Source organism: Gymnoscopelus microlampas (assembly GCF_963454915.1).
Source record: "Gymnoscopelus microlampas genome assembly, chromosome: 15".
Lineage (NCBI taxonomy): Eukaryota > Metazoa > Chordata > Actinopteri > Myctophiformes > Myctophidae > Gymnoscopelus > Gymnoscopelus microlampas.
Window position 1 is genome coordinate 31,127,686 of NC_139952.1, and position 21,301 is coordinate 31,148,986.

The 21,301-nt window shown below is 42.1% G+C and overlaps 1 protein-coding gene across 3 annotated transcripts in view; it reads left to right on the plus strand.

Moving 5' to 3' along the window:
* Positions 1–21,301, plus strand: part of trappc9 (trafficking protein particle complex subunit 9) — a 325,308-nt gene that overhangs the window by 105,871 nt on the left and 198,136 nt on the right. For all 3 annotated transcript variants that reach the window (XM_084081382.1, XM_084081384.1, XM_084081383.1), the window contains one exon: positions 7,162–7,280. In XM_084081382.1, coding sequence (XP_083937508.1) covers positions 7,162–7,280 — 119 coding nt within the window. The remainder of the gene's footprint in view (positions 1–7,161; positions 7,281–21,301) is intronic.

Genomic DNA, 21,301 nt, shown 5'->3' on the forward strand with positions numbered 1-21,301 from the left:
CCCCCAAAACAAACTGAACCGGAGGTGACAGTGCAGAAACCCCACCTCACTGCCTCACCACCAGGCTCCAGATGTTGTTTCCTGACGGGCCCTATCGCCACCATCCTGTCGCCGAGGCCCCTGTCAGCATGGTGGCCCGTGATTTATGTGACCAGTTAACCCATTAACACCTGAGGCCCATTCTACAGATGCCTTCTAAATCAGTGGTTCTCAAACCTTTTCCCGTGAAGGACCCCCCAACATGATATGTATTTGGCTGCGGAACCCCCATCTCAAAAATATTTTTTGCCAGGGATTTAAAAAAAAAATAGCAGATCTACAAGCTCATAGTGCGGCACTCGGTGCCGCGCTATGAGCTTGTATATCTGCTATTTTTGAATAGCCAAAGTATAGAATATGGTTAAAGTGGTTAATATGATTGTGACGCTTTATTAACTAATTTTGCTGGGGACCCCCTGGTGCCCCCCCAAGAACCAACGTTTTAGAACCAATGTTCTAAATCATTGGTTCTCAAACCTTTTCGCGCCAAGGACCCCCAAAATGATACGTATTTGGCTGCGGACCCCCCAATCTGAAATTGTTTTGTGCCAGGGACCCCCACCCCCCAGGAAAAAAGATTTGTATTAAAAAAATCTAAATTATTCAAAAGGTTTCAATCACTTTAACGATTTTTTTCAACCACTGTTCTAAACCACTATTCTGTATCCTAAAAGTTTTCTGAAAAACGTATGTTGCCACAGTATATACATTATATAATTTAGCTAAAATCTAAAATGACTTTCCCGGGTTTCAACATGTTAAAGAGATTGTCCCCTAGACAAGTAGACGGAGGGAGGGGCGGACAAACACGTACTGATGGCTGCTGGGATGGGGCGGGGTGGCTGATGTCATCATTAATCCCTTCCACCACAGGACACACATGTACAGCGTGTAGTCTTGATGTGGGCGTGGCCGCCTTTCAAACGCTCTATTTCCAGTGGTGGTTCTCAACCTTTTTCTAATGTCGCGGACCCCTAATTTTATATGTATTAGGCCACAGACCCCCATTTGAAAGGATTTGTGCCAGTGACCTCATCCATATAATGGTATGAAATACGGTTAAAGTTTAACTTTAATAATAATAATAATAATATCTAAAATTTATATAGCGCTTTTCTAAGTGCCCAAAGACGCTTTACATGGGGGGAGGAGAAAACAACAACATAATAAGTACAACTTTATTTGGAGAAAAAAAACTAAAATTCTATAAACATAATGAAGAGTTGCGTTTTGAAAGCAGTTTTGAAGGTTTGGAGGGTCTCTGAGAGTATTGGGGAGTGCATTCCACATGCAGGGTTGGGTATCTAACCGTTACACTGTTTCTCATTTTTCTGGGGGGCGACCCTGGAACCCCAACAAGGACCCTTGGGGGTCCTCGGACCCCACTTTGAGAACCACAGATTTAGAGACACAAGTGATACACGTGTTCATGTGTATTTGTGATTATTTGCTTTTTTCTTCTTTTTTTTTGTCAAATAAGATTTATTGGAGAATCATGAGTACAAAATGAAAGGTAATACAGAGTAGAAATCTCCAGGTTTTATATATATGCAGAACATAGGAGAAAAGGAAACAAAGAGCAACAGCCGCTTTTGAGCAGCTCCAAGTCCTTGACGGATATCTGGTCCCCCCACTTAAAAATAACATGTGGATAATGACTGGGCTTCATAGAGAGGTGGAACGTGGCATTTTCAACCTGCATGGTGGCTTATTGATTCATTACAGGCTACAGAATGCCGCTAATGAGAAGTTCCACACAGTTTGCTTTGACTAATGAGGAAACTTGCAGCCACGCAGGTCCCTGGGTAACTTCCGTGGGTCACAGATGTACTGTGTTGAGGTAGTTGCACGCTGGGTTTATGATTACATTTTCTTTTTTTCCCCTAAAAAACACCATCTAAATCCTGACCTAAGTTTTCTGAAAAACTTCAAACATTGTTTTCCAAAAAAAATAAAGAAACATGACACAGGAGCATTCCCGGCTTGAAAGGTATAACAATGTACAGTATAGGTGTAACAGGTCTAAATGGGTTGAAGGTGCAATCCTCAGGTTTCATGTCCTGGCTACTGTATTTGGGATTCAAACCCGGGTCTCGTGTGCGGGAGAGCAAAACTTTGACCGCTCTTGCAAGATGCAATCCCCGATTTGCCAGGCATGGGAGGTCTCCAAACACTGCCAGACATGCTGCTGTAGTTCTATTGCATTAACATACTCTACCAGCTCAGTGGCCTTGTGGTTAGTGAGTGTCCACCCTGAGAGTGGCAGGTCAGGGTTCGACCACCCCCCCCCCCCTGGGCTGGGTCATACCAACTATAAAAATCCCTGCTTAGCACTCAGCATCGAGGGTTGGATTGGGGGTATGTCCTTGCGGCATACTATCGTCATGTCCAGAGGGTGTACTTGTACAGTACATCAAGCTGCCTCGGACTACAGAAGTAGGATCCTATGGGCCACAAGGCTCGGCAAGGCCTACTTATTAACATACTCTACCAGTATAGAGAACTAATCTCACCTTGCAATGATTTGTAATTTCCTTCATGAAATTGTAGCTTACAGCTACACAATATGCGTTTTCGTTTTCTGACAGCAGTCCAATTACATGTGCTCTAACCCCCCACAGAGCACAGTTCCATGTGATCGATTACAATGATAACGCTGTCATTTTTATTATTTATAGATGTATCACATGCTTGCTGAGAAAGAACAAAAAAAACAACAGATTTCCAACCTTTAATAAGAAGTGGAGATAATTGGAATGTTTAAACACTTGAGAATACACAGAAGCATACACAGAAAAATCCTGTGCTCATTTATTGAATTGTCACGCTTGAGACTGAGAGTGTACACATGTTTGGGTAGCGCATTTCCCTGATTTCTCAAGTAGACCCCGGCTACAACATTCTGCTTAGAAAACTGCAAGAGAAAACTATAGCTATTATGCTACAGATCAATTGAAATCAAAATGTTGAAGAATATAACAATACAAAGAAGTGGAGTTGCTATTAGTGGTCAATTCCCCCAAGTCCCGTTTAAAAAAAAATAGAAATAATTGATGTTAAAAATGAAACCGCATAAAGGCAAATAACATTATGTGACAATATAAGGCAAAAATAAGCACTCTTTTTTGTTTGTTTTGCTTACACAATATATTTTCTATTAATAGCTTGTAGAACGGCTGTTTTTGCCGAATATAGCCCCCCAGAATAGGGATGCTGGGGGTCCCAGACACATGCTTTAGAATAGATTCGAAAGCTCCAGATTTGTATTTGCTTCTGTAACCCTGGATGTGATATTATTAGCCCCAGTGCCCTGAAGTTCCAGTTCCATACAGTACATGAAACCCTGACAGCAGTACATGAGAACATGTACAGTGAGTGAACCTAAATAGCGCTATTAATGATGATGATGGGATTGTGCAGAGCCCCAGGGATAACGATACTGAGCGTAATGGGCTAAAATGTGACAACCAAGCCCCCCCCCCCATTACCCTTTTGCTGACAAATGTACTTATTTCTTTCTCTATACCATGAAGTATAGATGTCATGATTAGACTCATTAAAATGTACTGCAGTGGGGTAATTGCGGTCGTATCTCTGTGTGGCACATTGTGTGCTCACTAATCCTGTTTGAGTTGCCTATAGGCTAAGCGTACAGTGTGTACAATATAGTCCTACTTTAAACCAGATGCAACTACTGTATACATAAAGTTATGAAATACTACACTACTACTATTTACTACATATATTATATTAGGTAACCTAAAATAAATCATTGGTTTTAATATCACTCCAAAGAGTCTACAATATGTGAGAGAGACGGCACACGCAGAATGTATTTGAATGAATGAAACATTATTTTAACCAGTCTGTATGGTAGAATATGTTAATACAACATAAATAGTACATCTGCAATGGTGGTCTCCTTACTCTTCCATTGAGACATTTAGACCCTGGTGTCAGGTAGGACACCTACTGGTTGACAAGTGCAATGTCTCCCCTTGTTCTTTGGTCAACCATAGATTTTTGTACAGGATCTCCTCTCTGGTCAGTAAGAATACATTGACGACTCTAGCAGGAGCACTCATCCAATGTCACTTCGACTATGCATGCACCTCATGGCACCATAACACCACAAAGGCCTTAAAAACAAGGCTCCAGACATCCCAAAACAAAGTGGTAAGGCTACTGCTTGGCTTCACATCTACAACTCATTTCACAAATGGCTCAGGGTAGAGAAAGGGGACAGAGTACAGCAACTTGCAATGGGCCTGGTCTACAAGCTACACTATACCACAAAGACACCCATGTACCTGGGGTGGCAGTGGCTCGGGTAGAGTGGCCGAGTAGAGTGAACTGGAAACCACACGGTTCCCAGTTCGATCCCGGGCTGGGGGGTTCCCCTAGAGTTAGTGTCTAAATGTTCTTGAGACGCTGAACCCCTAATTTCTCCCGATGAGCCGGTTGGTGCCTTGCATGGTTTCCTCCGCCATCGGTGTATGAATGTGTGTGTGAATGGGTGAATGATGAATGTAATGCACAATCTATGTAAAGCGCTTTGGATAAAATCGCTATATACTGTAAATGCACCGTTTACCATTTACCTGTCAAACTACTTCACAAACGTCAATGACGTCCACAATCACAACACCAGAGGGAGCTCCACTAATCACGTTTAACCCAGATTTGGCTCTAACAAGGGATTAAATTCATTCTACTGCTATGGCACAAAAATGTGGAATGCCCTACCAACTGTTATAAAAAAATGTGAATCGTTACTCTCCTTCAAAACCGCTCTAAAAGAGCATTTACAGGTGGATGCAATTCGGAAATGGCCCCTGTAAAAAGTCAAAGCCTACACCCCCCCCCTCCCCCATAAGGTATGGACCCTGTTCGCGGGGTAGGAAATAAACCTTTCATATTGCATGCAGCTTAAACGCTAAGGATACTGTATGACTGTGTACCTCATGTACTACGTAGTGGGTAGATTATTAGAGTTGCGGTCACATGGGCCCAGCAATTTCCCCTTGGAGTAACAGATAGTGTTTGTGCTGACGTCAGTGGCTCCATGCTGGCGTCACGGCTTGGTTTCGAGTGGCGTTTGTTTGTGTGTGGGCTGAAAAACAGCAAACCCCTGTGACTGGGCTGGATGCACTGTAGCTGCTGTGATAAATAACACTGCTACTGTACGCCCGTCTGCCCAGCTCTTCTGCAATCCCCAGATTGCATTAGAGATATGACTGCATTGACTGAAGAAATCCAAGCGCCCTTACCTGACTGCTGCAACAACATTTTGCCTTTCTGAGCAGATGTAGTTTAAAAACTGGGGCCATCATTATTTCAATATGTTCCAAAATAAAACAGCACAGCAGTATTCCATAACGGTTGCGCTAGTCAAGTTTCTGATGTGATTTTGTTTAAAGGACAACTTTGTTTTTTTACAACCAAGGTATATATTTTAGCTTGTAATTAAAGTAAATAAAAGATTATTTTACACCTTGGCTATTCAAAAATAGCAGATATACAGGCTCATAGCGCGGCACCGAGTGCCGCGCTACGAGCTTGTAGATCTGCTATTTTTGAAAAATATACATCATCATACCACACATATCATCATTTTGGGGGTCCTTGACATGAAAAAGTTTGAGAACCACTGATATAGAAGCATATGTTTTTTCAGAATACTGTTGGGATTTAGAAGACATTTGTAGAATCGGCTTCAGGTCTTAATGGGTTAAATATAACAGTAGAATGCATTTTTTCATTTCCGCTCCGCTGGACCCCTGGTGGTCCCTGAATCTGACGTTTGGTATACAGCACAGTATGTGGTAGCTGCCAGGGAGTTGCTAGGGGGGTTGTAGGCGGTTGCTAGAGTGTACTACCTGAGAATAAACATGCATGAAAATGCAACCAAAAACCTACGCTTTACTAATGTTTATCTAAGTTAAATTAAGGCCAGGCAAGTTTATTTGTATAGCACATTTCAACAACAAGGCAGTTCAAAAAGTGCTTCACATAAAACATTAAGCATTGAGACATTAAGACACTGGGCATTAAGAGTGCAAAAGAAACACATTATAAAAGGACATTTGAATACACAAAAGAACAAGTTGAAATAAAACAGAAAAATAAGATAACAAAATTACAGTGCAGAAGACATGAGTAAAAAAAAAGAAATAAACCTTAGTAAAAGGCAGCTGCAAAGAGAAAAGTCTTCAGCTTTGATGTAAAAGAACTGAGGGTAGTAGCAGACATGCAGTTTTCTGGCAGATATGTGGAGCATAAAAACTGAACGCTGCTTCTCCACATTAAGGTTCCGATTCTGTGTTAAAGCAATAGTTCACCCCAAGAAATTACTTTATTTCTATCGTTTACTTACCCAGGGATGTCTTTCAGTCAGAAAAGAAGAAAAACTTGAGACTTGATTTATCAACAGCAAAACGATATCAAAAGTGTCTTTATAAACTCCAAAATATTCCTCATAGTGTGTCCCAAATGTCTTCTGTCATTTTATATAAGGCTCCGGTAAAAACAAGTTCTTCTTCTTGATGAAAATAAACGTTTTAAACACTTCCGTCTCAAACCATGACATGCACAAGCGAAGAACGCACATGGGCGTGCGCGTATGGTTCAACCGGAGCTTATAGACCCCTTAACAGACGACGTCATACTGGCTGCGTGCAGCCAGTATGCGCGCAACGAAACCCATTATATCAGGTCTCGTTAGGACGCGTCTCACTAGCCAACACACACAAGAGGGGGTTGGGGTGTGCTGAAACCAGTGCACCCCGAAACAGGTTGGGAATTGATTGCGTGAAACAATCACCTGTGCGTCCAGGCTCAATGTTAGTAAACAAATAATTGGTCTATGCACATGCATGCGAGCGCCCAGGCGTGTGTGTCTTTGTGCATGAGCCGGTTTAGCTTCCGGGTGTTTTAAAAGTTTATTTCTTTGGTGATATTTTGGAAGGTTTCTCAGCTGGTAGAGAACAGAATACAGTGGCAACAATAAGCTTCAATCTTTTGATAATCCAAAACCACTGCAAGTTATTCTATTATTGGTTCCATATGATTACCTACAGTATGGCACTGTTTGTGTTTGACTGTTTTGCCATCATGTTTCAGACGGCATCAGCGTAACGGGCCTGCCCATCTCCAGTCCACTGCGCCAGGTCCTCAAGTCCCGGGGAGAGAACAAGGTTGGCAGCAGCGAGTCCAGCAAGGCAGAGTACAACCACATCAAGGTAAGACACACTGCTGTGTTTTTAAATGTTTGAAATTCTTCTGAGACATTGCTGAACTTTTTGGTATTTTCGCCTATAATGATGTGCCCTAACGCTTTCAGCGCTAGGTTGAAAGTGGTTAATTAATTTGTTTCCTGTCGCCTGTGTGTTGAAGAGAAGGATTTTCACACAAATGCAGTCTCTCCCTGCCTTCATTTGATACTCTAGGTTTACTGTATAATGAACACCTCAGGTTAGGTTAATTACCTTTACTCTGTGTGTGTATGCGCGCACACGTGCTAAGCCACAGCATTATTTAACACCAAACCGCAGCTTTTTCCCCCCACAAGTCTGAGACAACGAACAACGATTTAATGCAGCGCATGTCTCCCTTGTGCTCCCTTCCTCACCTCCTGCCTCTGAGCTCAGAATGTAGAGTTTAGAGCGATAACACAGGAAAAAGAAAGAAATGAAATGATAGATCATCTGACAGAAGGTGTGGGAACATTGTGATAGAAACAGTCGGAGTAGAAATATCCCGGTGTGAGGTCAAAGTGATGGACAAAGGAACAGGCCGCTCCGAGTCGACTTGTAATGGGCTTTGAATAAAAGTAAGGGAAAAGAAGTTGCAGAAAAGTCATCTTGCTTTGCAATCTCTCCATCGATTTCCCCTTTTATGACCCGCGGTAGATGATCCTCGCTTGATGCTCGGCCTCACTTTCAATTTCGCATTTGTCTGTCCAGCGCTGGTGTATAATACAGTATGTCTACTCTGAGGCACTGTTTTCTGAACCTGTGGTCCACCGGCCACTAATGGTCCATGCTATGATGACAGTTGGTCCAAGGGAAAATGTTTCAAAATGTTGAAAATATATATATTTTACCTTTCTTGAGCGCATCAAAAATATGTTTAAATAATACCAGGGGGTCCCCAGCGAAATTAGTTAATACAGCGTCACAATCATTTAAACTTTTTTTTTTTTAAATACTTTGGCTATAAAAAAAAATGCAGATATACAAGCTTGTATAGTGATGAGGTTGTAGATCTCTTATTTCTTTTTAGAAAAATCTTGAAAATGTGCGAACATCTTTGAATATATATATATATATAAGTGAACATTTTTAACACACATTTTCTCTTTCGGGGGTCCTTGGCACAAAAAAACGTTTGAGAACCACTGGTCCATGCAGAGAGCTAAAAAAAAGAAAAAAAGGGTTGGGGTTCACTGGGTTCTACCTGCTGTGACCAGAGGAGCGGAGTTCCTCCCCGCCGTGACTCATCTGCAGTGGCAGCTGAAGGCGCAGCATGCAGGCCACCGAGCTGCTGCACAGCCCACACATTCAATCACCATGCAGGCCTGCTATTAGCAACATAAGCAACGTGCTGTAGGGGAGTGCTTCTCAAACTGTGGTCCAAATGATTTTGTGGGCTCCCCAGATGATTTTTTTTAACCCATTTAGACCTGAAACGCATCTGTGTTATTTTTTGATTTCTTTGGCTATTAAAAAATACCAGATATACAAGCTCACAGCGTGGCACCGAGCGCTTGTATGAACTTGTAGATCTGCTATTTTTTAAAAACATTTTGAAAATGTGTGCAAATCTTTGAATACATATATTTTTAACTCAAGTCTTTGCTTCTGCCTAACCGTAAAAAAAAAAGAAACGTACGCTGCTATAATATCAGTGGTTCTAAAACTTTTTTCATGTCAAGGACCCCCGAAATTATATGTCTTTGGCCGCGGACCCCCATCTCAAAATATCTTGTTCCAGGGACCCCTAGAAGTAAAGATTTGCATGTAATGCCTCAACTCCTACAATTTCACGTGCTTGTAAAGGGTGGGGCGGTCAACAGTTCACATATGTTTATTTTGGGTGGGTCGTGAACGTTTTTGTACATTTTCAAGTGGGCCCTGATCCAGAAAGGGTTGACAACCAACTGGTGTAGTGTACTTGAGCGCTCAAAAAGCCAGTCCAGTCATACAGTACCAGCGGTAAGTGCTAACTGCGACGCTAAACCTCCCTGGCACCTGAACACCCATTTACGAGTTGACGCACAGCGGTCAGAGTGACAGCTGGGTCAACTAGACGGGTGACAAGGTAAAAAGGGTGCTGACACAGACCCCGGCAAAGGTGACAAGCCTCCCTAATCACCTCTCGAGTTTTAAAAGCACACCTCCTCCAGTCTGGCCCTGACCAGCTGCCCACATCAGCATTCTCCTCCACGGTTTGCCAAGAGTCCTCTCACCTTTCCGTACTATTAATCCATTAAGACCGGGAATGCATCTGTGTCATTTTCAGATTTATTTGGCTATTCAAAAATAGCAGATATACAAGCTCATAGCGTGGCACTGAGTGCCGTACTATGAACTTGTAAATCTGCTATTTTAAAAAAATCTTGAAAATGTTTGCAAATATTTGAATACATATTTTTTTGTAAAATATTTTGGAAAATATTTTTTTCCAGGGACCTCCAGAGGCAAAGATTTGAGTTACAAATGTTCGCTTTAAAATATATATATTCAAAGATTTGCATGAATGTTCAAGATTTTTCGAAAATGGCTACAAGCTCGTAGTGCGGCACTTGGTGGCGCGCTATGAGCTTGTATATCTGCTACTTTTGAATAGCTAAAGCATAAAATAATGGTTATAGCTCAATTCTAAAATGACACAGATGCGTTCTCCGGATTGAATGGGTTAATATACCTCCCCTCTGGACTCGCTGCGAAAAGATATCCAGGCTTCCTATACAGCCCCGATGCAGAAGCCGGCAGGCCATTTTAATAAGCGGGTTTTGCTTGTTAAAGGGAGAGTTTGACTGGCAGCTCCGAGTTACACAGCAGATTATGCTGCTGGTGAGACCCAGGCTGGAGGTAATCTTAGTGCACACCAATTACATATGGATTCCTGTAACGCAGGAGCTCCGCTACACTGCTGTTTTTTTTTTTCACCATCCGCACTCTGGTTACTTTCAATTTGTGGTTTCCGAGCAAAGGGAGTACAATTATGCGGACGAGGGTGTCGATGCATTTATTTTTTAACATGCTTTTACAAAGCAACTGAGCTGTGTGTAGTCTAGCTTGTTGCATGGTTCGGGTTGTAAATCGATATATATATATTTTTCTTCCTTAGGAGAATGACTCACCTTATGTCCTCGGTGCTGTATGCATTGATGGTGCTCACATCTCTGTCTCCACTTACAAGTTATTGTTTTGATAACCGGGGTAATTCAGCGGTCATACCACAGGCCTGATTTTTAGCTGTAGTGGTGGCAGATACTGTGTATTACAGTCATATGTGTCCTGCCTATATATTTACCAGGATTCATTGTTTCGGCTTAAGGCTGCAGCTTAAGGCCTTGCAGAAGTTCAGCAAGGTTATCAATACGTCATTGCCGAACAAATGAACCAAACTCATTGTCTTGCCGAAGTTCGTTTTGGCACTTCTTGTACCTAGTCACCACAGAGACACCAATGCAAACATCACGTGTAAATTGGTCAGAAACTCGAGATGCTTTTGATTAGTTTCCTCTGGAAATGAACCATGGACAGTTTTAAAGAAAGGTTGGCTGAGGAGCAGTGAAGTAACTAAGTACATTTACTCAAGTACTGTACTTACAAATGTTGGTGGTATTTTTTACTTAACTTGAGTATTTCCAATTTATTTTCTATATTTTTACTTCTACTCCACTACATCTCAGAGGCAAATGTTTACTCTTAAGTTACAAGTTACTTTGAGGATTTTGAATATTATCACAAAATATACATTAACCACTTCAGCCCTATATACATTTCGGCCATTTGAAAATAGCCGATCTACAAGCTATACAATTTATACATTTGAAACGTGTGAAATGGGACATTCTGTATAATGAGTACTTTAAGTACATTTTGATACCAATACTTTTGAACGTTTACTCAAGTAAATTTTGAATTCCAGACTTTTACTTGCAACGGAGTATTTCTACATTGCAGTATTGATACTTTTACTCAGGTAAAACAGTTGAATACTTTTCCCACCACTGCTGAGGAGGTTAGGAGGTATACAAACCTCTCTAATCCCTCCCTGAGCGACTACAAACAACCAGATGGCAATTAATTCATGGAGAGAGATCGCACACGCTTTGCCCGCCGTGTCTGTTCCGCCACAAACGGCGCAATCTCAGAGACAAGTAATAGATCAAAGTGCGTCGGAGGCTCATGAAACAACAAACATGATGAGATCCAGGTGGCTAAACCGCCGTTCCAACACTGTGTACTAGTATACAGCAGGGGTCTTCAACAGGGGGTCCGGGACATCTCGAGAGTCCTCAGAGTTACTACAGGGGGGGCCGCCAAATCTTTGTGTGATATGGATTATTTATCTTTTACCGCCTCCATCCTAGAATGTCTATTCAATTTCTAATGGGAACATTAGCCGAAAATAGCAGATCTACTGCTATTAGATCGGCTATTTTCGGCAAATAGGTTTGGTGTAGAGGGAAAAAATAGCCGATCAAGTACATAGCCAACGGTGAAGTTTATTAAGTATTGAGGGTTTCACTGGTTAAATGTCTGAAACACTGGGTATGGGGACCCCCAGGAGGTCCTTGAGGGGTTTCCAGGGGGATCCCCTGATAAAAGATTGATAGTTAGGAACCAAATGGAACCTTACGGGTCTGTGTTCTATAATGCATACCAAACGGGGGTTTCTTGTAATTAAAAAAAAGTTTGACAACCGCTGCCATTCATGTAGACCCTCACCCTGTGAGAATGATGCTTGTGGAACAGCCCTAATTTCGTAGATTAGCGATAGGAAACTGTGATGTTAGGCCTGGACTCACCTAGTGAACTGTTCTATTTCCTGTAATTACAGTTTTTCCTCATCTGTGGCTCTGCATGTGTTATCCTGTTTATTGGATATGCATACTGTCCCAGAAATACCAGCATGTTGTGGCTCCTCTTCGTGTGTATGGGGGGGCAAATGTCCTCACATGTGTAGTGGAATTTGAGAAATAGACATTGGGAGGGCAATTTTCTTCAAATGTTGGCACTTACACCTTGGAAATCATTCATGTTATGATTAGATATTTAGTGGTTATGTTTAGGGGCCGGGGTTAGAGTTATGCCTGATTTATACTTTTTTGGCTTTCGGGTTGGGGATTAAAAACGACAAATTGGCGTCCTAAGATGTTGATGTCCTCGCAAGCATAGTAATACAATATGTGTGTGTGTGTGTGTGTGTGTGTGTGTGTGTGTGTGTGTGTGTGTGTGTGTGTGTGTGTGTGTGTGTGTGTGTGTGTGTGTGTGTGTGTGAGAGAGAGAAAGAGAGATCGAAATTGAGTTAATTATAACAGATTAACTGCTAATTGATATTATTGGGGGACATGCTACAGCAGATGCCAGAACCATTATTGTTGACCATGGAACTTACAAGTGTTTGTTTCTAAATTGACCTTTAAAAAGGAACATTAATTTCATGATAATTGGACTTGTTTGTTTTTATGTAACTTTGCTGGCAGGCATACTGTAGCATGTGTGTGGAGGCTCGGGGGGGGGGGGGTTGGGGGGTTGGCTATAAAGATAAATAAAGCACAATAAATCACAATTAGTTTGTACCCGTCTGAGATGGGCTCCTCATACGTTGCCTTGCTGACTCTTCTTATCCCTTCTCTCAAATCACACGCTTGTACATGACGTGTGAGCTGTCGAGGACGACGGATTCGTCAAAGGTGTTTTTTTTGAATGACTATATTTATTTGCACATTTTCAATTGTTATCCTGGGAAGAATGAACGTGCTCTCTGGCGCCCCCTCTCTCTGTGTTAGTGTCGACACTGCCTACCCCACCAACACTTTGCTTCTTCGTGTGTGTGTGTGTGTGTGTGTGTGTGTGTGTGTGTGTGTGTGTGTGTGTGTGTGTGTGTGTGTGTGTGTGTGTGTGTGTGTGTGTGTGTGTGTGTGTGTGTGTGTGTGTGTGTGTGTGTGTGTGTGTGTGTGTGGAGAGCACCTGTGTTTGTGTGATAATTGTCTAACACATTTTACTGTAGTTTGAAGATAATTCAGACTCTCCCAAAATCACCTTCTAAATCAGTGGAGCACAAAGTATGGGTCAGGACCCAAACTAGGGTCTTGGGATCTATTGGTCATGGTAATGTTGACAGCGACATTAGAGTGACATGTCATGAATTGTCTTTTACATAAATGTTCATTTTTAAACATACTGCATTAGGCGTTAGTGTTGCATACAGATTGTTATCTGTCATGTTTACTGCCAGCAACACATATCAGTGCTACAGTACTGTGTTACACACATTTATATATGTACTTTTAATAGCAGGCTTGGGTGTGCCTCGAAAAAATAACTAAATTATTTAGCTTTTAATTATTAAAAACGTGTCTGTTGTCAGCCCAGCAGTCAAGCAAATAATTGTGATTTAATTATGATGAATAAAATGCCACATTGGGTCAATATTTCTGGGTCATTGCTGAAAATGTTTGTGCATCCCTGTTCTCAGACTCTGGTCTACAGCAGTCCTTTTGTGGAAAAGGGCCTACTGGAACATCTCAAAAGCCCAAGAACATCTCAAGCCCACCCACCTGACCACTTAACACGTGTTCAGTGGTCAGGTGGGTGGACCGTGTGCATTTTCAGAGCATGTTATGATCAATCAATTGATTGAGTTCCTGTTGGATCAATGGAACTAACATAGTATAGTTTAAGTTCTTATTTATTGGTATCACTACGAAAACAACATTTTCAAGGTAAAAAATGTAAATACATGTCATTTTTATTTGGGGGGGGGGGGGGACTTGCAATACCCTCACAACCCACCAGTGGGCCCCGGCCCATATGTTGAGAAACACCGGTCTACAGTTCTACTAATTTTCCATCCTGCCTTGGCATAAATCGTATATATATATATTTTAAGTATATTTTTTGATTATTTTTTTTATATAGCAACAAATTGATATGATAAACATTTGAATCTAATAGTTGAATTTAACTGTTAACACCGCTAATTAATTGCATTCACTTGGTAACTACTTGTAGTTGTTGCTGTTGAATCAGTCACCACTAGTTAGTCCTGCTATGATGGAAAGGCTCAGTACCCTGGGTGCTGATGAGGACTGGAGTTGGGAAGCAATGCTCTAAGGATTTGGGTGAGGGTGGAATTGAACGACAGGCAGGAGGTAGGGGAGAGAAAAAGATAATCCCACGTTTTCGATTGCAAACGACTTCAACTGTACAGGGGGCGAGCGGCGTGCACTGCAAGCCGTTCGTTTAGCTCCCGCATGCACCTATCTTCCCTAGACAGATGGCATCGGGAAGCAGTTCAAGGGAAGAGATGTGATATTGAAAGAGCAAGTCGCCGGCTCAGACGTAGCCCACACATTATCTTCAAATCCCCAAATGTCTCGGGAGTTGTGGGAAAAAAAAGGCATGAGCCAAGTGCTATTTTTACTGCTTGTGATGCTGCACCGTTTGCAATACGGAGGTCGCAGTTTGAATATAAACACGGCGATGTCTGCAGGCTCTGGATAGACCGTCTGAGAGAAGTGGAATGTTATGGCACAGATGCTTGTAGGGTCACACTGGTGCCGGCTGATCTGCACCTATTGACCGTCTCGTTCACACGACCTGAATGCTTGATAATAAAATACAGATTTGTAGACATTTTGTAACAGGAACCAAGCCATGGAGTTGCCAAAGAAGTTAAGTCTGTCAATAGACATTTTTTAAATATTTCAAACCCCTTCCCCTCCCTCTCAGAGATCACTGGTTCTCAACATGGGATCTGGGTCCCCATTTAGCTGGATCCCCAGCTTATATGATTGATACTTAGGAACCAAATGGACACTTATAGGGGTCTGTAACTTAGAGAGTGTACAAATGGAACCAAATGGACCCCATAACCCTTACGGATCCGTTTGGTTCAGATTTGTACACTCTTGGAGCTAAATGAACACTGATGGTTTTAAAGTGTACATTGGGGTTCGAGAGAAAGAAATGTATATCAAATGGGGGTCCGTGCCCTAATGCATATCAAACTGGGGGTCCTTGAAATGAAAAAAAGGCTGAGAATCACCGTCTTGAGGGGACCCTGCTGCCTGCTTTGGACAGACGGAAGACATGTAAACATGACTCTTAATCATGTTATTTTAGTAGAGAGCGATTTAATCCAGGCCAAACACGCCACTCTGCTCACATTATACACTCACAGAGCCACTGAAGCTACTCCCACCAATTGATTCATCATCCGTTCTTCCTCTTCGGCACAAAATCCTATGTAAGCAATTTCTTAATGATAAAAGGCATCTCTCTGTGGCCCTATGCAGAGAGAGAGAGAGAGCCAAGCCTGCAGTCACAGCAGGCAAGCTGCCATTGAGAGAGAGAAAGAGAGAGAGAGAGAGAGAACAAGGGGCAGAACAGAGCATCTTCGGGGCTAATCAAATCCAGTGGAGACATAGGCGGCAGAGCTCGCCCGCCCTGCCTGCTATTTTTAGCTCCACGTCTCAGCCGACGTGAGCTCAGCTCCACTCGCACATTCAGATCGCAGCCCCCGATAGAGATATTTATAACTGCCGCTGTGGCCAACCCGGGAGTGTGAAACTCCTCCTGAACGAATGGATGGTTTTCCATTCTGTGGGTTGGAAGAAAATGCAAGTTTTGTGTACCCCGCCCGCCCACCCCTCCACTCGCTTTTCTTGTTTAACATTAGTATTATTACTATTATAATTCTTCTACCAATTCAGTTGTTATGCCAGTTCCTCTTGTCATTGCTAATTCGGAAGGGCACTGACAGCCACGTCTCCTCCGATACGCGTGCCATCAAGGCTGCTTCTTTTCACCTGACAGTGAGGAGTTTCATCGGGAGGATGTAATGCATTCCGAGGAACACGGTTTTCCTCTCAGTTCAGTTCCCTGTTGAACAGGCGTGCTGACCAACCTGTAGGAGTCACTAGCGCAGCGACAGAGCTTGTCCTCCCCGGGCGCCTTGCTTCCCTTCCACGAACACGATCAGTTGTGACTAGGCCTGTCACAATTATTACATAATCGTCTAATTGCAGTTATTTGAGATAATCGCAATTATTGTTGCATAATCGTCATACTCGTTTCCATGTTGAAACATTTTCACACATTTTCAAATATAAAAAAAACAGAAATAGCATATCTACAAGCTTACAACGCGTAGCAGATCAGCTATTTCTGCTATTTTTTACATGTATAACATTATTAGATATGTCAATAATTTCTTTGTATGTTTAAGTTATTTGTCATTATCTGCCCTGTGCACTTTTTGATCACAAAGCCTAAAAGGAAAGAGATTTTTTAAAATTCATATGTTCCAATATTCAATGCCAAACACACAATTAAATCGTTAGTCGCAATTATTTGAGTGACAATTAATTGTCAACTTAACTTTGTAATCGTGACAGCCCTAGTTGTGACAGTCGGAATGGCCAAAACAAGTCTTTTGGGTCTTTTTCGCGCAGCGGAGGATTCAAACCCCAGGTCTCTGCGGTTGGTGGGCTAGGAACTTCACTAGTGCACAACTCTTTTTTATGCACATCAAACAAACCTAAGAGTGCAGAAATCTGCTCCGAACTGGTTCTGTGCTGCTGTTCTTGTAATGACAAACGTGTTTTTCACCTTGAGATTTGAAGTTGTGGGTGACGATGGGAGATTATATCAAATGAGACTCACTGGTGCGTTGAGTAATCAGGAGGAGATATTTCAAAGGTTTCTTTCCTCTGCAGTCAGACGCTGCTTATTTCTGTGTGAAATTCATGCTTAATTCAGATTGCACAAAACAAAATATTTATGTACAGCCTGAACATTTGCATCTTCAAACAGTAGACACAAAGTGTTGGCCTTTGTTTATAAGCCAGCAAAGAAAGACAGACGGGCAGATAGCAGCAGAACTGTCTGTACACGGATCCCCCTGCTGATTTGGACATTCATACATTCATTCAAGTTGTCTGAATAATAGCCTTGTGTTGTTATTTAGCCTTTGAAAATATTATCGTGGAAATATTCTCTCTCTCTCTCTCTCTCTCTCCACCTTGCGTGCGGTGGTAATGGGGACTGTTTAAGGGCCAGTTGGGGACAGATCAGACAAATAATGTAGGCAGCACTATAGCTCTGTACTTGGACTGCTTTTTTCCCGTATACACCATATCTCGTTGCCAAAAATAGCCGATCTACAAGCTCACAACACATCACAACGTGGCGCGTTGTTAGCTTGTAGATCGGCTATTTTTGGCCAATGTTCCCCCCAGAATATGGATGCTGGGCTTCTACTGGTTAATAAACAAAGAGTATGCACAACAGACACAGACACACACACACACACACACACACACACACACACACATCTCTCTCGCTCTCTCTCTCTGCTCTTACTCACGCATACACACTCTCCCTTGTCTGTCTGTGTCTCTCTGTCTTTCACGCACGCACGCACGCACGCACGCACGCACGCACGCACGCACACACGCACGCACGCATGCACGCACGCACACACACACACACACACACACACACAGTGAGCGCCTCACAGGGAGCGCCTCACAGGGCAGAGCCTCGTTGAGTCACCAGTATTTTGAAGTTGAGCTTTGATGATAGCTAGTAGTGACTCTTGCTGTTTGAAACTCACATCTAACAGCTCACTCAGAGCTACGGTACTCTGTTCACCCACCTGCCATCCAACACACTGTCTGTAATATTGTTGCTGTTGGACAGAAACCTTGTAGCCTGTATCTCATGTTTTTTTTTTTTTCTGCTTCGTTGTACAGCAAAATAGCTGATCTACAAGCTCACTAGATCGGCTATATTTGCTATTTTGGAGGAAAAAAAAGAAAAATAATCATGAAAGTTGTTAAAGCTACACTATGTAACATTTTTTCAATTAATAAAATGTAATTTTGTCCTATCTGTATGGTAGAGCATGTTAATACAATATAACTTATACAATTTGGGTGGTTGTATTTGTCTCCCTGTTCTTCTATTGAGACATTTAGATTGTGTCAAAGGTCATGTCTCACCTAGACACAGGATCTGACACGAATTCTGACCTGAAGGTCAAGATTCATTTCAATCAGCACTTGCAAGCAAACCGGGTTCAAATGTGGGGTAGAAGAGGCAAGTTACATAGTGCAACTTTAAGTTTGTCTGTGGGTTTTATAAATATTTAACCGACCACTGGAACACATAAAACGTTATTTTGTTTGTGCATACAAGGTTTTCACCCCACAGCAACCATATCCAACTGCACCTTGTATGAACCTTGCTTTTATGAAATTCTATGAACAATGTGTTGATAAAAAGGGAATCCAGTGATGCTTGTCTTTGTTATCATCGCTGTCGATGTGGAAACCTTGTATGTCCAAAGCTGGGAAGTGGAAAAAATGACCTGTGTTAGGATTGATCCAATGTAGTTAACAAGCTCTTGTTAATTCAATTCATTGGGGCAATATTTATGAAACCCACAGACAAACTTAACCACTTTCAACCTGGCGTCCCTTTTTTGAATGTGATTTTAGATTTATTTTAAATCGCCGCAAAGAAATTTAAAAAAAAAAACTTTTTTGCTACTTTTGTGCACCACTTATATGATGAAGCATAAAATAGGGCATACATTTTTGAAAAATATAATCCTGCTGAAATCCTGCTGAATGATATAAGATTATTAGACTTTATGCAGTCTACCAGGCTCTTCCAAAAAAAAAAAAAAGCCCAACGACAACAGAAAAGTTGTGAAACCTCATTATGTCTGTGTGTGTGATGTTTGGGGTTCAGTTCCATTTGGATGATTTGAGAGGCAGCTCACAGATCACTTGGCAGTGGAAGACTTGGCCTTATTTAACATAACTGTCTCCACTGAGTCATCATGGGGACAAGTGGACTTAAACATCACATCCGTCCTCAAGGCTTGGACAGCTCCTCTGTGTGTGTGTGTGTGTGTGTGTGTGTGTGTGTGTGTGTGTGTGTGTGTGTGTGTGTGTGTGTGTGTGTGTGTGTGTGTGTGTGTGTGTGTGTGTGTGTGAAAGACAGATAGGCACAGACAGACAAGGGAGAGTGTTTATGCGTGAGAAGAGCAGAGAGAGAGAGTGTGTGTGTGTGTGTGTGTGTGTGTGTGTGTGTGCGCGCGCGCGCATATACTTGTATTATGTCAGCGCCAATTGTCCTCACAAGTGTAGTAGAATATAATAAATAGACTTTGTGAGGAACATACATGATTTTTTTTATGGTTAAATGTGATTTGGAGCAGTTAGGATCATAATTCTGAAAATATTCAGATGGGGTTAGTGTTAGCAGTGGCGATTCTATAGGGGTGGCAAGGGGGGCAATTGCCCCTCCTGGCGCCGGCCGGATTATTCAGATTTCTTAAAAAATATACATATATTATATATATATATATATATATATATATATAATATATATATTTGCCAATATATGGTAAGTATATGCAGAATATATGCTGCATATATTTCATATTCAGGTTCATATGCATATATGTGGATATATAGTACATACAGTGGGTACGGAAAGTATTCAGACCCCCTTACATTTTTCACTATTTGTCATATTGCAGCCATTTGCTAAAATCATTTAAGTTCATTTTTTTCCCTCATTCATGTACACACAGCACCCCATATTGACAAAAAACACAGAATTGTAGAAATGTTTGCAGATGTATTAAAAAAGAAAAACTGAAATATCACATGGCCATAGGTATTCAGACCCTTTGCTGTGGCACTCGTATATTTAACTGAGATGCTGTCCATTTCTTCTGATCATCCTTGAGATGGTTCTACACCTTCATTGGAATCCAGCTATGTTTAATTATATTGATTGGACTTGTTTGGGAAAGGCACACACCTGTCTATATAAAACCGTACAGCTCACAGTACATGTCAGAGCAAATGAGAATCATGATCAAAGGAACTGCCCGAAGAGCTCAGAGACAGAATTATGGCAAGGCACAGATCTGGCCACGGTTACAAAATAATTTCCGCTGCACTTAAGGTTCCTAAGAGCACAGTGGCCTCCATAATCCTTAAATGGAAGACGTTTGGGACAACCAGGACTCTTCCTAGAACTGGCCGTCCGGCAAACTGAGCAATCGGGGGGGAAGAGCCTTGGTGAGAGCGGTAAAGAAGTACCAAAAGATCACTGTGGCTGAGCTCCAGAGTTGCAGTGGGGAGATGGGAGAAAGTTCTAGAAAGTCAACCATCACTGCAGCCCTCCACCAGTCGGGGCTTTATGGCAGAGTGGCCCGACGGAAGCCTCTCCTCAATGCAAGACACATGAAAGCCTGCTTAGAATTAAGGCCAAAAAGTTCTATATTGGTCTCATCAGACCAGAGATTCTTATTTCTCATACTCTGGGAGTCCTTCATGTGTTTTTTGGCAAACTCTATGCAGGCTTTCATGTGTCTTGCAGTGAGGAGAGGCTTCCGTCGGGCCACTCTGCCATAAAGCCCCGACTGGTGGAGGGCTGCAGTGATGGTTGACTGTCTAGAACTTTCTCCCATCTCCCCACTGCATCTCTGGAGCTCAGCCACAGTGATCTTTGGGTTCTTCTTTACCGCTCTCACCAAGGCTCTTCCCCCCCGATTACTCAGTTTGGCCGGACGGCCAGTTCTAGGAAGAGTCCTGGTTGTCCCAAACGTCTTCCATTTAAGGATTATGGAGGCCACTGTGCTCTTAGGAACCTTAAGTGCAGCGGAAACTATTCTGTAACCGTGGCCAGATCTGTGCCTTGCCACAATTCTGTCTCTGAGCTCTTCGGGCAGTTCCTTCGATCTCATGATTCTCATTTGCTCTGACATGCACTGTGAGCTGTACGGTCTTATATAGACAGGTGTGTGCCTTTCCCAAACAAGTCCAATCAATATAATTAAACATAGCTGGATTCCAATGAAGGTGTAGAACCATCTCAAGGATGATCAGAAGAAATGGACAGCATCTCAGTTAAATATACGAGTGTCACAGCAAAGGGTCTGAATACTTATGGCCATGTGATATTTCAGTTTTTCTTTTTTAATAAATCTGCAA